Source organism: Oryctolagus cuniculus, chromosome 8 (genome assembly GCF_051225735.1).
Source record: "Oryctolagus cuniculus isolate XC-2025 breed Fujian yellow rabbit chromosome 8, ASM5122573v1, whole genome shotgun sequence".
Classification (NCBI taxonomy): Eukaryota; Metazoa; Chordata; class Mammalia; order Lagomorpha; family Leporidae; genus Oryctolagus; species Oryctolagus cuniculus.
Window position 1 is genome coordinate 17521713 of NC_142874.1, and position 18027 is coordinate 17539739.

The 18027-nt window shown below is 46.8% G+C and overlaps 2 protein-coding genes across 3 annotated transcripts in view; one reads left to right on the forward strand and one right to left on the reverse strand.

Annotated features, from left to right (window-relative positions):
* The window catches only part of LOC149124852 (rho GTPase-activating protein 20-like), a 96872-nt gene that overhangs the window by 71894 nt on the left and 6951 nt on the right, over positions 1 to 18027 (reverse strand). For both annotated transcript variants that reach the window (XM_089302038.1, XM_089302036.1), the window contains exon 2: positions 9786 to 9956. The gene's annotated coding sequence lies outside the window, so the exon portion shown is untranslated. The remainder of the gene's footprint in view (positions 1 to 9785; positions 9957 to 18027) is intronic.
* Positions 11320 to 18027, forward strand: part of LOC149124853 (eukaryotic translation initiation factor 1A, X-chromosomal-like) — a 35333-nt gene continuing 28625 nt past the window's right edge. The window contains exons 1-2 of the mRNA XM_089303226.1: positions 11320 to 11386; positions 15328 to 15402. Coding sequence (XP_089159352.1) covers positions 11320 to 11386; positions 15328 to 15402 — 142 coding nt within the window. The remainder of the gene's footprint in view (positions 11387 to 15327; positions 15403 to 18027) is intronic.

The window sequence follows — 18027 nt, forward strand, 5'->3', positions numbered from 1 at the left end:
GTCTGAGATACGGCACTTCACCATCTGAGACAGCTGCAGAGGAGGCAACTACTTTCTTACATGTCCTGGGTGGTGCCTGGCAGCATGTGAGGGGCAGCCGGCAGTCATCTGGTGCAGCCAGACTCACCATCTCACAGCACACAAGACTCTGCATCACCCAGGTGCAGGTACAAATGTCTGAAATGATCCCATGAGATCATGTTACTTATATGCTGCGGACAGCAACACTCAGCACACAACCTTGTAAGAAGCCTCACTGTCTCACTGGGAGTCGGGGGGGGGCACAGAAAGCAGTGATAAACCAATGGGTGAACCCATGCACTTCATCAGCAATGTCAGTCCACAAGTCTGCCAGGTACTACACTCTAATTCCCCCATGGCAAACAACAAAGAAATTTTCCACAGGTAAACTTTTAAGCCTCTATGACATGCTCTTATATTCATAACATGAAATATTCCTCAACACAACTATTAACAATAACTGAATTCAACAACATTGTAGAATACATGATGTTGTGCATGGAAAAATCTAAACACTCCACCAAAAAATGCTTCAAGATGAAAAACCAATTCAGTAAAGTCACAGGTTACATAATCAACATACAAAATACAGTAGCTTCTTTATATTCTAATAACCAACTTGCCAAAAATGAAATTTAAAAATTAATCCCATACATAATAGGGACAAAAATAAAACATTTAGGAATAAATGTACCCAAATAAATAAAAAGATATCTACAATGAAAATTCTAAAACATTGAAGAAATAAATCATCAAGGACTCCCAAAATGGAAAAAAATAGAACTTGCTCATGGATGGCAAGAATTAGTATAATTAAAATACCTATAAAGCAACCTACAAGTTAAATGAAATTCCTATCAAACACCAATGACATTTTTTTTACAGAATGAGAAAATAATCCTAAATTCCATAAGAAATCACAAAATATCAATAACAGCCAAAATGATCCTTAGCAAAATAAAAAAATCAACTTGGACATGTCAGAATACCAGACTTCAAAGCTTACTACAAAGCTATAGCAATCAAAGCAGCATGATCATGGAAAATTAATTAATTAATTAATTAATCCACACAGGGAGAGCCAACTGATTTTTCATGAAAGTGCCCAGACTATACATTGGAAAAACGTACAATCTATTCAGTAAATGGTGCTGGCAAAACTGGATGCATATATGTAGAACTGAATACTACAGAACCATAAAAAAATTAAAACGCTGTTATTTCTATCAAAATCGTTGCAACTGAAGGACTTCACGCTCAGTGAAATTATCCAGACACAGTAAGACAAATATTAGATGTTCTCCTTTATATATGGGAGCTAAAATTTTCTTTTAAAAAATGAGAAAACAACAAAAAATACAAAAAAGAAAATAATGCCTGTGTGTATCAGTATTGCTGCAAATACAGTTTTGTCACACTTTCTTTTATATCTTTGTCAAACAAATTCTTAAGAATGATATGCTGGCCGGTGCCGTGGCTCAATAGGCTAATCCTCCACCTGAGGCGCCAGCACACCGTGGGTTCTAGTCCCGGTCCGGGCGCCGGATTCTGTCCCGGTTGCCCCTCTTCCAGGCCAGCTCTCTGCTATGGCCCAGGAGTGCAGTGGAGGATGGCCCGGGTGCTTGGGCCCTGCACCCGCATGGGAGACCAGGAGAAGCACCTGGCTCCTGGCTTCGGATCAGGATCAGCATGATGCATCGGCCACAGCGTGACGGCCCTGGCGGCCACTGGAGGGTGAACCAACAGCAAAAAGAAAGACCTTTCTCTCTCCTCTCTCTCTATCCACTCTGCCTGTCAAAAAAAAAAAAAAAAAAAAGAGAGAGAGAAAAGAATGATATGCTACTATAATTTTAATAATTCATGATCGTTTTAAAATTTACTGTGTATGAGCGTAGCTGACATTTGTATACAAACCTCTGATTTAATAAATATAAATCTCGTAAGCACACCTTTTGGATTATAGTCATTCTTCCCCCCATACCCTCCCTCCCACCCACAAACCATCCCAACTCCTACTCCCTCTTCCATCCCATTCTTCATTGAGATTCATTTTTAATTATCTTTACATACAGAAGATCAACTCTATACAAAGTAAAGATTTCAACAGACTGCACCCACACAGACACACAAAGTTGAAAGTACTGTTTGAGGACTAGTTTTACCGTTAATTCTCATAGTACAACACTTTAAGGACACAGGTCCTACATGGGGAGCACGTGCACAGCGACACCTGTTGTTGATGTAACAACTGACACTCTTATATTTGACATCAGTGAGCACCCTAGGCTCTTGGTCATGAGCTGCCAAGGCTATGGAAGCCTCTTGAGTCCACAAACTCCAACATGATTTAGACAAGGCCATAATCAAAGTGCAAGTTCTCTCCTTCCTTCAGAGATAGGTACTGACCGCTCTGACAGCCCTTCCTTTCTCCTGGGATCTTACTCCCAGAGATCTTTCATGTGGGTGACTTTTTGCCACAGTGTCTCAGCTTTCCATGCCTGGAATGCTCTCATGGGCTTTTTAGCCAGATCCGAATGCCTTAACGGCTGACTCTGAGCTAGAGTGCTGTTCAGGGTATTTGTCATTCTATGAGTCTGCTGTGTGGCCTGCTTCCCATGTTGGATCATTCTCTCCTTTTTAATTCTATTACTATTAGCAGACACTTGGTCTTATTTATGTGATCCCTTTGACACTTAATGCCATCTTACTAGTTAAAGTGATCAATTCGAGTATACAACTGATCCTAAAGATGGGACTTCGTTTGTTTGATAATTTTTATGGCCCTTGCCTATATTCTTCCTTACTAGCTGAACTCTTTATGAGTGAAATATAAAGCTCTTAGGAGGCAAGTTAAAAAAAATACACTATTTCAAAAATAATAAAAGATTTAAAGAGAATGACAAGCCCTTACTTTCTAAATTTTTGGTTTGTTAAGAATAGTATACAAACTGCAATGTCTCTGTAGTGATTCTCAAAATCCAATAAAGTCTCAATTATGAAAAAAAGCTTATCTCGTATTCATTGTATTGCTCTGATGCTATTCAATTTCACATACACGTGAAAACATACTACCATTTTCTTAATTAAAGGAAACAATCTAAAATAAATATTCATCACCAACTTAAAATGCAGCATAATAGCCTTTTTTTTTTTTTTTTTTTTTTTTTTTTTACAGGCAGAGTGGACAGTGAGAGAGAGAGACAGAGAGAGAAAGGTCTTCCTTTGCCGCTGGTTCACCCTCCAATGGCCGCCGCTGCAGCCGGCGCACCGCGCTGATCCTGGCAGGAGCCAGGAGCCAGGTGCTTTTCCTGGTCTCCCATGGGGTGCAGGGCCCAAGCACCTGGGCCATCCTCCACTGCACTCCCTGGCCATAGCAGAGAGCTGGCCTGGAAGAGGGGCAACCGGGACAGAATCCGGCGCCCCGACCGGGACTAGAACCCGGTGTGCCGGCGCCGCAAGGTGGAGGATTAGCCTATTGAGCCACGGCGCCGGCAAAATGCAGCATAATAGCCTTTTGACTGAGCACGTCAAGAAAGAACCATTCAGTCATTTACAGGCTATGTTTTTGTATTGATTAACCTTTTTCAAATACCATAATATTAGTTGTGACATTAATCATTTAAAACCCCTTAACCTTATACACCAAGTAACATGTTGGTATTTTTACTTACATTTTATCCACAAGAGTTGTACATATGTATGGGCTAGTGTGACATTTCAATACTTATATAAAATTTGTACTGATCAAATCTACATTTCTCTTTGGACATTATTTTACGCTTAGAGCCTTGAGCTCGTGTACTTGGTTTGCTAATAAAAGATCTAACAGAGATTACTGTGAGCTACACACAGCCCACTGTGTGACTTTAGGAAATGACTCAATGATCTACTGCCACTAGGATACAGCATCATCCGTAAACCCTTTTTTCCACCTCGTTTTAATATCGCAACTGGTTTCAAAAACAAAACACAGAGAAACAATAAAGGGGAGAGGGGGAGAGACAAAGAGAGAAAGATACCCACCCGTCTAGCAGTTCATTACCCAAATGCCCACAAGGGCTGATCTGACCCAGGCTGAGCTGGGAGATGGTCTCCAATGTGGTAGCAAGAATCCCACTACTTAAACCATCACGGCTGCCACTGGTATCCTGAGCATTGTCTTTCCCACTAGGCCAAACATCCATCCTTCAAAAAACTCTGACATAGCCTCATATAGCCCTGGCTTCCAGAGAAGGAGGCCACAGTCCCCTGTCTTGACGCCATCCCTGCATGGTCTCCTACTCCCCAATCACCACACATGCCCCCATGTGTGCCTCCCACAACCTCCCTAACTTCAACCAGCCCACTGTCTTCTCTGGCATAAGGGCCACATCATAATACAGCTTCAGATATCTGTATGTGGATACTCAGTTTGGTTCTGCCTGAGATATGGGTACCCGGGTCTGCTGAGTGTACACTTAACAACCCCAGTGTGCAATGAGGCCCAGTGTCACCTGGGGACCTAGTACCACAGATAGAACAGAACATCAGAGCACTGAAGCTAGGACGGCGGCACGGGACTCGGACCACGAGCCAGCAGTAAGGGCCAACCTGGCTTCTGCCAGCTTCTGCCAAGCTCCTGCTCAACTCCAGCCACAGCATCTGGTTAAATGGATCCAACGGAAGACACTGGGAACCCTGGCCCACCAGGGCTGCCAAACATGCAGTCACTGGACGTAAGGGCCCACATCTGAGGCAGAAGCAACCTAGCTATCCACATGTACAAAACTGAAACTGTGGCACGGCACTGTCACACCACATATTAAAATCAACTCAAAATGAACTGAGAGTCCACACAGAAGATCTGAACCCTTACAACTTATAAAATAGAAAAATCCTTGACATTAGCCTCAAGAGTGGTTGCTCATGTGTTAACAATTAAGCACACAGAGCAAAAGCAAATATAAGGAAATGAAACTACAACAAACTAGTAAAGCAAGGATCAATGAAATGAAAAGGCAAACCAATGAATAGGAGAGAATGTTAGCAAACCAGATGTGCGATCAAGGGAGTAATACAAGGAATGGGCACCACTAAGAAGCAAAGAATACAATTAAAAAGGGACAAAGGACTGAATCAATGTTTTCCAGCAAAGACATACAATGTACCCAGTGGGTATGTGAAAAAGTTCTGAACATTGCTAACATCAGCAAAATGCAAACCAAGATGACAATGGTTATTATCTCCTATCTGTTAAATGGCTACTGTTAAAAAGCTAAGAGATAACAAGTATTGGGCACAACGTAGAGAAAACGAACACACATTATTGGAGGGAAGGTACACTGTACCGTCCATTATGAAAAACAATATGGAAGTTCCTCAAATACAATTTAAAAAGGAACAACCTTTATTGACCATGAATCCAAAAGAAAATCACCATCTCAATGAACTGTCTGCACCCCCACATCACTTCAGCATCATTCACAATTCCACGATATGGAAATAATCCAAATGTTTGCTGATGGACCCATAAGGAAAAATGGGATACACACACAGTGGCATCCTCGCCAAACCTTAAAAAGAAAGGAAATATTACTACTTGTCACAGATGGATCCAAAAGTATGGAACTATAGGACATGACCATGAGGGAAACAAGACACACAGAAATGAGCACTACTACACGATCACACTTCCATGTGGAATATACAAAGTCCAACTAACACAGTCAGAGAGCAGGATGGTGTCTGTGATGAACTGGGAGCATGAAACTGAAGAGAGGGCAAACGATACAAACATATGGTGATGGGGCTGGAGCTGGGGTGTAAAAAAAAGCCTGAGCCTCCACCGGGACTGCCAGCATCGCGTATAAGCACCAGACCAGGTCCCAAGTGCTCCACTTACCATTCCCCTCCCCGCTAACGTGCCTGGGAAAGCACTAGAAGATGACCCAAGGACGTGGGCCCCAGTGCCAAAGTGGGAGACCTGGGGCAGAGCCCTGCCACTGAGGACATCTGAGGAGGGAAATAATGCATGAGATGAGATATCCCTCATCCTCTCGCTCACCCTGTCTGTCTCTGCCTTACTCTCTTTATCCCTCTCTCCCCTTTTCTCTGTTTCCTGCCTTTCAAAAGAAATGTACAGGGGTCGGCACCGTGGCTCACTAGGTTAATCCTCCACCTGCGACGCCCGGCATCCCATATGGGCACCGGTTCTAGTCCCGGTTGCCCCTCTTCCAGTCCAGCTCTCTGCTGTGGCCAGGGAGTGCAGTGGAGGATGGCCCAAGTGCTTGGGCCCTGTACCCCACGGGAGACCAGGAGAAGTACCTGGCTCCTGCCATTGGATCAGCGCAGCATGCCAGCCGCGGCGGCCATTGGAGGGTGAACCAACGGCAAAAGGAAGACCTTTCTCTCTCTCTCTCTCTCTCTCTCTCTGTCACTGTCCACTCTGCCTGTCAAAAAAAAAAAAAAAAAGCATAGGAGTGTCAATGAGAGGGCAGGTACGGTAGAAGAATTACTGCTACCAATAAATACAGCTGCTAAAGCTGCAATTATTGAATGCATAAAGTATGTATACCTTAAATAAAAGTTGTCTGGGAAAATACATAAAGAAATAAAATTTGAAAAAGTTACAAAACACGGTAAAAGTGATAAATTTGTTAAGTGGCCTCATTGTACTAATCCTTTCATAGTGTACTGTAAGTACCAGGAGAGTCGAACGGTTTGTGTGAAAATGCAATATGCAGATCAGACTCACATCGAAACACAGAGAACGTGCCTTGAATAGATAGAATTTTTGTTTCTCAGTTACACTGTGAAAAGGCTGGAAAAAATAAAGCATTCAAAAATAGGTTCCTATACTTAAAATGCATCATAAAAGTTAAGGAACTTAGGTTAATATTGTGGGGTTTTGGTAGGCTTTATGGGACAGAAATGATGCTAAAACATTCATGATTGGGGCTGGCACTGTGGGATAGTGGGTGAGGCCACCAAATGCAGTGCTGGCATCCTACACGGGCACCAGTTCAAGTCCCGGCTGCTCCACTTCCAATCCAGCTCTCTGCTATGGCCTGGGAAAGCAGTGAAAGACGGCCCAAGTCCTTGGGCCCCTGAACCCACGTGGGAGACCCAGAAGAGGTTCCTGGCTCCTGGCTTCACACTGGCACAGTTCCGGCCCTTGCAGCCAACTGGGGAGTGAACCAGCAGGTGGAAGACCTCTCTCTCTCTCTGCCTCTCCTTCTATCTCTGTGGAAGTCTGACTTTCAAATACATAAATCCTTAAAAAGAACATTCACAACTTGACTAAACTAAATTTCAGGAGATTCATATCTTGAAAATAAAGATTCGGGAATTCCATCAAGAGAATATTTAAGACAATATCCAAGTAACATAATGCATTGTCGCCCCACCCCACCTCCCTCAAACTGAAAACTCAGAAATACAACATGAAAGGAAATGTATCTGAAGGAAACCAGGAAAGTGAAAAGTGAAACGAGAATCCTAAATTACTATGTGCTATTCTCCCACCAATGTGTGCACATTCCTATGTGCATTTAACATAGCTACTATTATAGGCAGGTTGTGAATTAGCCCAATTAAACTATGGAATGGAAAATGCAGGGCCTGCTTCATCAGTAGGCGACCAGTGACACTGCAAGAAAATGTTAACATAATTTAAATGTCTTTAAAGTAGCACTCTGAAAACCACAGATATACCAATTCATTGAAGGATTTCCTGGACTCCATGCCTGTTCTCTCACTACAGAACTCCCAAATATTTGCAACATTGAATTGCAAGTCAGTTTTAGTTTTCCCATTCATAATTACTGAGGTGTACATAACTCACAAACAAAACAAAGGCATTGTGTGAGGTGAACACTCCATCTAGTCCCCCCCCCCCCATAGATACGATTCTAGTCAAACACAGGGAAAGCATCTTAAGACGTTTGGCGTAAACCACTTTAATTTTGGAATTTCCCCAGAAAGTTTCTAAATTTTAACTTCCTGTTAGTAGTACACTAGTAGTTGCTAGCCTAGGGAGAGGCTAGGCTTATGGGAGATGATAAAGTTCTATGGTGGTCACAGGAGCAGAGGTTGTGGAAAAGGAATTGAGACACAAAAGCGAAAAGCCAAAGAATCATGTATTCATGTGGCTTCCAGAAGGGTGTGGGGACCAGCCAGCCTTTGAGATGCCTGGTGAACGTTATCAGAGAACATGTGTGGACTGGGAGCATGAGAAAACAAGAGAACAGATTTTTCCGGGTTTGTTGTGTGTGAGGGAAAAGAATTATGGAATCAAGGAATCAAGTTTGAAAATAGCCAAAATGAGAAAACCGTGAGCAACATAAACAGGTCTAGCTAATGATGGGAGAAAAAGCCAAGACCCTCCTGAAACACGGTACAGAGATGAGGCTGTCTAGGATGAGAAGACCAGTGAGAACAAACACTTAGACTGAACATGGGGTCATTTCAACATCTGGATTTGAATAATCAGGACTAAGAGGAACACCAAGAGTGGATAATGAGGAAACTGGAACATCCATGATGACTCGCCTCAAGGGGTTGTTACCGATTAGTCCCTGCTCAGCATCTCCTAAAATGAAAACCAAGGAATGATCCTTGGATGTCAACACTAGTGAATGCTAACCAGCAGGAAGGAAGACTCGATTCTCCACATACTATAAGAACCAAACCACAAAACACAATACCTAGGGATTCTGAAATTCTGTGTTGTTTAAACACACGGACTAACAGGGATTTCATTTCGTCAACCAAAGTTTCACAACCAATGGCATGGCAACCATTGTGGATACTGTGCAGAAACAATACCCCTCTCCTCTCCGACCGAAAAATATCATAATCCAAGTGATTTCAATATTTCAAAATCTAACTTAGAAATAAAAAGAACCAGTATTGAGTTATTCAGAACCTTATAGTTTTATACCTGCAACAAATATACTTAGGGAATAATGCTTCCTTCTCAAACTTTCGGTGCCATCCTCTGATCTACTTGCCTCTGATGATAAACAGAGTCCCCACAGTCCTAGCTAATGTAATAATATGACTGGGATATGTGAAGTTTACATCGTATGTCTCCCCATATAGCCGCATTCGTTAAGACAATCTAACAATATCTTGCTAAAGAACTTTTTCATAAAATTAGGGCAACACTGGATATCACAGAGGCAGAATTAGAATTCAGTGGGGCAATGACATCGATATACAACCATTTTGGGGGGTTTCCCAGTCAATGCTATCACTGCTGTGTTGCAGAACCTTCCATGTAAACTGAGATAAACTAGCTTAGCAAATTAGGAAAAACAGGAGTCAAAGCCTGTGAGCAGGAACTTCCTTTCTGGATGACTAGATCCATTTTCTCAGCTCCTATCCACCAAGCAGAACTATAAATCCAGAAAATAACACAAGAAACCTGGAAATTAACGCAGTCGCTGGGCATCGTAAGTGCCCACCCGACAGAAGATGACTCACCTGCTGGTTCACCCATCCTGGCATGACAATTCAGCCAGGTAGGCCCATTCCTTCTGGAACCGTATGTGATACCTCCGAGCACATACACATTTTACGATATACAATGTAAAGCCTATTTAGAACATGTGACATGAAATTTATAATATATAATACAAATTGAATATACAGCATTCAATTTATAACATACAATATAATACACAATTTATTCTTCCTTTCCCCTGGCTCCTGAAGGCCCGAGTGTCCCCTGCCTGTGGCCAGGGCCGGCATATGATACGCACAAACATTTCAAGAAGACTCACCAGGCGAGGAGGGACAAACCTGAGGGTCCTGTTGAACCTACTGCCACTCCTCCGACACCAGCAGCCCGGCCCTTCCTGCAGGTGTTGCTCTTGGCTGCTCACCTCCTTGTTCGAAGGCTTGGCGCCAGTGCTCAGCACATGTTCCAACAAAGAACTCCACGACGCTGGATGCTAAGAAGAGAAAAGGGAAACAGCAACACTGAGCACCCTTTTTATAAACTCGGTATTCGACAGCATGCGTCAATTCTGATTGGATTCCCTTCAGGCACCAACCAATCAGAAAACAAAGACCAAGCCCACACAGGTTTGCACACGGGATGTGGCTCCAGGCTTCTCCGGAGCTCCTGCTGTCTGTACCAAGTAGACAGCGAGGCCAGGCTCCAGTGCGGTGGGGCCGCGGGTCAGCTGTTTGCTTCACTTTTGCCATGGAATTTATTCCACCATTCGATTTAAAATTTGACAGTTTTTCTCTTTAGGTACAGTACATACTCCTCTGATTGTCTCCCTAGAGTGTTCAAATAAAGTGAAACTGCTTTTATAGGACTCATGCATTGGGAGTGGTTTTGTTTTTCAACGACTGGATTACAGAAAGAAAACAAGTATGGGATGCTGGCATTACGGGTGGTGGCTTGACCCACTGCACAACACTAGCCCCTACCCACAGGAATTTAGAAGCCCAATGATTTAGAAAAAGACTGTCTCACATGTGGAAGGAATGCAAATGTATAGTTTCGGTAAGTCTGAATGACTTTTATTGCAGAAAACAAGAAAACACAAAGATATTTCAACTAGGTGATGAGGAGTCTGATATACAACAAATAATTCATTTAGCAGTACCATTACCACTGCGGGATCTTTTCCTCTAACTACTGGTTTAGACACTTGATTTGAATTTGTGGCCAGCCTTGGAAAGCTGGAAATCTTGATGCCAAGCAGAAGCGAGATGAAATTTGAAACAGAGGCATACCAGCTAGAACCACAGCCTAGACCTAATTCTAGTGTTTACCCTTGGCGAGAGTTGGAAATCACAAACTCTGTAAGTAAGAAAACACCATCTCCACCTCCAGATTCCACGTTAAGCACCATGTGCGCTGACCAACAATGCTTTCCTCCCTCCTACTTAATAAAAATATAATAAAAATAAGTCTATGATTGCTGCACTAATTGTAAGATACCTCTGCTTAAAGATACACCATGAAATAAAATATTTCAAGGATTTATAATAACTCTAAGAGGTTTCTAACTCAGAGAAAGTTCCAGGAGGCAAGGGTAGGTCTGTTCTAGTCTCTAGAACAGTGGGCAATCAATCCCCCAGGGCCCCAACTGTTCCCCTCCGAGGTGACTCAAAAACGCGTGCTTGAGCAATTTTGAAAAGTCACAAGTTGAGGGGCTGTGTACTAACAGAACCCTACCAGCCATCCAAATGAGGGAGAACCATCATGCAGACATTGTGCAGACACCACACCACCTGTGGGTAAGGCCTCCCCAATGTGCACAGCACTAGCCCTGGAAATGCCAGTCACAGGGCGTAACGATGCCCACGGGGGCTGTGCAGTGTGACGACTCTGCCAGTAATAACATCTCTACCCAACAGCTCTCGAGTAGCTCAGGAGCGTAGCAGTTACATCTTGTAAAACTAGCAGACGTGACTTTTACACAGGCCAAGAATATCTACTAGCTCACTTCACACAAGTCAGTATGTGTCATTTCTGATGATCATCAGAAATTATAATCATCAGAAATTATAAATATCAGCAAACTTCAACAAGAATCTCAGGCAAGATTTTAGGTCAGTGAGTACTGTGGGTCTGCAAGATTCTTCTTCTTTCTACTTGAGGCTTTCTTTGAATGGTTAAAAGTTCTTTTTTTAAAAAAAAAAAAACATTTTATTTATTTTAAAGGCACAGTTACAGAAAGAGAGGGAGAGAAAGAGAAAGAGAAAGAGAGAGGTCTTCCATACACTAGTTCACTCCCCAGATGGCCACAATGGCCAGGAGCCTCTTCTGGCTTTCCCACGTGGGTGCAGGAGCCCAAGCACTGGGGCTATCTTGTGCTGCCCTCCCAAGTGCATTAGCAGAGAGCTGGATTGGAAGTGGATCTGGGAATCTGAATCAGCGTCCATATGGGACGCTGGTATCATGGGGGGCGGCTTTACCAGCTAAGCCAAAACACTGGCAGCAAAAGTTCTTATCTTCTACTTTAAGATTTACAAAACCCCTCAGAAATCTAGAAATTTTATGACACAGCTAACAACTCGGAAAGGACAAGAGTTATTAATGGGTGGAGTAGGGCATCTGGTACAGTGCTTAAGGAGAAACAACCTGGGCCTGGTGAGTGGACAGTGCTGTCTGTGACTGTCCACCAACCTACTTTATTTTCAGCTGTGAGTCCTAGAGGTTTGAGAGCACATTTAATAATGTACAAAGCAAAGAGGCAGAAAGAAGGGCAGTCAGGCACAAGAGGGCACTGCTCTAGTCTTTTCCACACTGCAGGTGCGGAGATCTGTTCAACACCTGTGTAAATTTCAACGCGGTCAGCCTTGTGCTAGGGAGAGAGCTGGCCTGCAATGCCATTGCCTACTGCAGAATGCTAGCAAAGACCTAGTGATTCTGAACTAACACAAGTCATCAAAACAGTTCCAGGAATGCTCTGGTATGGATAATCCACGTTGCTCCCTGCAGCATTGCTTTAATGGTGAAATATCAGAATTATCATACAAAATAGCAACCGCTTATGTTGGAATACAATGTAATCTTATACAGTCACAGCCAATGGATTATACTCAGCAGCCAAGGCCAACCTCACGGGCGCAGCCTACATGGTCACAAAGGAGCCATCACACAGCGCTGGTACTCAGAAGGGCCTTCACTGGGTGTAAACCTCTGCTGGTGGTGACTCAAAATCCTCGGTTTGTAAGCGAGTCCAAAGAACATGAGGCTGAGCCAAGGAGGTATGCGGGAGAAAGGAAAGAGCTTTATGACTTAGTACCTTTAGTGGCACTTTATCCCTGCCTTAGGAACAAGGCACTCACAAAATTATGCAGCAGGCCCTGTTAGCAGTGGTGATGCAAACCCCTCCCAAGCAGCCAGCCACCCTGTGAAGGAGGGAACGGAAGACTAATCAAGGAATGGCTTCTGGTATAGTGGCTAAGCCACTGCTGGAATCCCCACAGCCCATGTTAGAGTGCCCAGGATCAAGTCCTGGCTGAAGTCCTGATTCCAGCTTCCTGCTAATCCACCCTGGGAGGCAGCAGGTGAAGGCTCAAGTACTTACATCCCTGCCACTCACATAGGAGACTTGGATTGAGTTCCCAGGCCCTGGCTTCAGATACAGTTCCAGCTGTTGTGGGCACTAGGGAAGGAAACTAAGGGATGAAATATTTCTCTCTTCCTTTGAAATAAAGAAATAAGAAACAAAGACTAATCGTCAGGGACCTTGTGGACCCCTCAAACCCTCTGGTCTTAACCCTACCAGCAAATCTCCTTTCATACCTAAGGGTCCCTCTCAAAAGTCAGTTCCAGTCCCCGGGTGGCAAGATGCCCACCTCAGACTCCTCCGATAGCTCAAAGAAAGATGACCACTGGTGGGAACCAGGACACAGGACCTATATTAACAAATCACAGCATGAGGCGAAAGAGTTATTAAGAAGGGTCCTTAGTAACATAGGACAAGTGCCTGTGGTTCTGCTCCATACAAAGACAAGCCCAAAAGAAAAGTACCACTGGTTTTCATGAGCTACACCTCTCTGATACGCCACCTCTAGAACTACTGGAACCTGGGGTTCCAACCCCAGGAGGGACACAGCAGAGCAGGTTTTAAACTGGGGCTTTACTGTTTTTGATATATGGCCTAGGGCAGGTGCCCACCTCCTTTAGCCTCCTATTTCAAAGGGGATCAGCAGTGCCTTCCTCACAGAGCTTTGAAGAGGATTAAACAGTACAATGTGGTATAATTAAATAAAACTCTTGCTTTCCCTCCTTGTGCTGTTATTTAGAAATGAGACGATGGTACACTAAGAACCCTGACAAGTGAAAGTGCTTCAAGAATGCTGATTCTGTTGCTGTCTCCTTCCTTGGCCCTCGTGCCCTTGTTCTTGAGACCAGACCCTTCATAAACCATCAGTTCCTGTCCCAACACCCACCAGTGAGTGTATTGTTAGTTCTGCATAGGCTGAATACCAACTGTGTACCAGGGACTACAGGAATGAAAGCAGAGAGAAAAGGCCTGCCCTGGACAAGCTCACAGTCTTCTATGAGATACAGGTATTTAGCAAATACATGCTGATAAAATGGGTTAAGCGCTTTACGAAGATAAGCAGTGTGTTATGCAAGTTCTGGAAACGTATCCCTGCCTGGGAGGATGAGAGAAAAGTATCACAGAGAAGGAAGACCCTTGAGTTGGATATTTTGAAACATGGCTACGACTTTCTCAAGCTGAAAACACTGAGGAACATCAAGTAGTGGCTGCCTATCTGCAGAGCAGTGGCAAGTCTGGCATGACAGAAGCAGGGGCTGTGCAGCTTGGAAAAGGAAGCTGTGAACAGACCTGAGAACAAGGCCTTGGAATGCCCCCCTAAGGGATTAGGGCTTTTGAAAGTATGCAAGAGGAGATGAGAAAAGATCAGACAGTCCCCTGTGCTTTCTAGGGAAATGCAGGTGGTATGCAGGCCTGAAGCAGAAAAGCCTGGAAGAAAGAATCCGGAGAGCAATGAGACTTGGCAGCAGGCAGCCTCAGCCTGAGGGCTTGTGTAGGACCTGAGACACCACTGACATAGATTCGGTGACTACTAGGAGACAGATGCTGGTAAAGAGGGTGCTGCCAAGCTTGCCAACTTGGAAGGCAAGTCAGATGGAGCCGCCAATAGAGAGATCAGTGCAATGTGTGGAGCAGGTTTGAATGGAACAGGAAGTCTGCGGTACCTGCAGGACACTCAAGTGTGTGTCTAAGAGGCAATGCAAACGGAGATGTAGATCCCATGGTAGAGGCTGAGGATGGAGACACTGCTTTGGCAGGTAGTCTCATAGAGACGTCGGTTCAAGACACAGCAGTACGATCACCTCGAGTTGATTCGAGTGCCCCAGGCCAGTGTTCCCGCACACACATTACGGTTCAGAACCACCCAGAGAAGAGAGGCCAGGAGTCAAGGACGCTTCTCACGGACGCGGCCAAGACTGATTCCGGCCAGGGCCAGGAAACCCCCAAAACGGAACCCGGGCCGTGGGAAAAGTTCTTCCTCTCCCAACCCCCGCCTCCACCCGCCCACCGGCACTCCTGTCACACTCGCCCTCCCTCGACGCTGCCCCACACTCCTTCCTTCCCCTTCCTTCCACGCCACCCCACCTTCACGCCACCTTTTCCTTCTCCCCCCTTCCTCTCTCCTCCCAAATCTCCCTTGGCCACCTCTCTCCTCCTCCTCTCCCCTCCACCCCTCACATGCACACCCCTTGCCTGCTATCTGCACCCCAGGCCCCACCTATCCCGTGACGACGGGAAGGCCATCGCGCCCAACTCACCAAAGAGCGTTTCTGCTCCTCTGGAACAGGAGCCGAGGCCCGAGGGGTAGACTTCCAGACTGCCCAAGAAGAGGACCGCGCCTACACATTTCCAGAAGGGCAAGGTAACTGATGCGGCTGTCCCGGGCTGCAGTGTCTCTGATTCAGGCCTGACCCCGGAGGCACTGGGTCTCACTCAGGCTCCGCCAGCAGCATCGAGGACGGCTCCTCAAGACTTGAACAGGCTTTTGGGCAGGAACAGATGAGGAGCAGACTTCCATCTGAGGATGGCTGAGCAGGAGATGTACCTACGGGTACAATTCCTGGTCACAGCGCAGGGCGCAAATTCACTCCCCACAGGCAGCTGCCATGGCGCCATGGGACACATCTGCATGCTGCTACGTCCAGTGTGGGGTGCCCAAGAGCCGATTCCAATCCCGCTACTCCAGGTTGGGAACCAGGGAGGCAGCCGCTGATGGCCCAGGTACTTGGATCCTGCCTCCTTCCCTCCTGGGAGTCCTGAATGGAGTTCTTGCCTCCTGGCTTCTGCCTGGCCCGGCGCTGGCCTTTGAAGCCACTTGGGGAGAGAAGCAGTGCATGGGGCATCGCAAGCACTCTTGCTCTCTCTCAGTGATTGCCCATCTGGTGGTTCGCCCTCCTCCCAGGTGGCTACAAAGGCCAGGGCTGGGCCAGGCTGAAACAGAAGCCAGGGACTTTATCTGGTGCTCCATTCTGAGAACCTGCCACCGGGCCCCTGGCTCCTGAATACTGGCTCCGGATCTGCTCAGCTCCCATCATTGCGCTAATTTGGAGAGGACCAGCAGATGAAAGACTTACTTTCTCTTTCTCTCTCTCTGCATGCAACTCCGAATTTCAAATAAACAAATAAGAACTTTATATAAAAAAAAGGGGGGGGAAGACATAGCTATAAATAAAATACTACATCACGGCCAACTACTAGAGTTTATATCGAACTTGATACTATATGCATCACCTGGCCTATTAACACAGAACTCCTGTGGGAAGGATAGTTAAAACCCGTGATTTGCAAACCCTTCCAAAAAGGAGACGAAGGGGAAAAATCTTCCATCTCATCCCTTCGGACCAACATTTTCCCAACATCCAAAACAAATGCATCATAAAGAAAACGGCACATACGTATCTGTCATGACTGCGCTGTCACATTCCTTAACAAAATATTACCAAACGCGCTCCTGAAGCACAACCAAAGCTTAGCATGCTGGGTGCAACTCCAGGAATGCAAGGATGGCTACCATACCCAATCAATATATCACAGAACAGAATAAACATGGGGAAAGCCCACAAAGTATCCCTATAGACACAGAAAACCTATTTCACAAAAACTCCCACCACTTTGGCGATATCAAAATAAAAAGGAATCATCAAATCAGGAACAGAAGGTAAACCTCGGCTTGACAATGGCCTCTCACTGAAAACCCACCGAGCGCTAACATCACACCAAATGCCAGTTAACCGGAAACTGTCCTCCTAGACCAGGAAACAGACGAGCGTTTTCGCTCTTATTCCTCCCCGTCAGCAGTCTCGGGGGTCTCGAGCAGGGCGGCTGGGCCATCAAAACGCAAACAGACGGGAACGCGGGGCCGCTCCAGGAGGAGACGGAGCCCCTCTGCTCTGGCACAGCTGCTCGCACACTGGGGAAAGTTGCAGACCGACCGTCCGCACAGCAAGACCACGACTCCACCCGCGCCTTCGGGACCCGAGAGCAACAGGCACGCGCCGGCAGCGAAGACTCGCAGCGGGAAACCCCAACAGCCCCCGCATCACTCACCGCCAAGGGGGCCCGGTCTGCTGGCGGCACAGGGGCCCGCGAAGGCCGCTGCTTCCACGAAGGGCCGAAGAAGAGAACCGCGCCCGGGAAACGGCGCGGCAGCCTCGGGCCGCAGCCTCTCTGAGCCCGGCCTGACCCCGGGGGCGCTGGGTCTCCCGCAGGCTCCGCCGGCAGCGTCCAGGACGGCTCCCGACGGCTCGCGCGGGCTCTCCGGCAGCAGCGGACGGGACCCGCGAGGACTCCTACCTGAGCGCCGCGGGCCACAAGGGGCCACTTCCGGGGCACAAGGGGCCACTTCCGGGGCACAGCGCCGGGCGCAGGCGCACTCCCCATGGGCGGCCGCCGTGGCGCCGCGGGACGCACCTCCGCGCTGCCTGCCGCGTCCAGCGTCCGAAGCCCCAGGGCTGCAGGCGGGGCGGCCTCTCCAGCCTGTGACCCAGGGACCACGCCTCCCGGCCTCCTGGGCGCCCTGAATGGAGGTCAAGCCTCCTGGCTTCTGCCTGGCCCGGCGCTGGCCGTTGGAGCTGCTTGGGGAGAGAAGCAGAGCACCGGGCATCGCGAGCCCTTCTTGCCTCTTGCTCTCTCTCACGGATCGTCCCTCTGGGGGTTCAACCCCCAGGTGGCTACTAAGGCCGGGACCGGGCCGGGCCGAAGCAGAAGCCCGGGACTGTATCCGGTGCTCCACTCTGGGTTCAGGGGCCTGAGTCCTTGGGCCGTCTCCCTCTGCTTTCCCAGGCATGGCAGCAGACAGCTGGATCCCACGGGGAAAGGCTCCCAGGAGGGGCCGGCGCTGTGGGGGAGCGGGTAAAGCCACCGCCCGCAGCGCCTGCATCCACATGGGCGCAGGTTCGAGTCCCAGCTGCTCCACTTCCGGTGCAGCTCTCTGCAGAAGAGGGCCCAAATCCTTGGGCCCCTGCACCCATGCGGTACACCCCGGGGA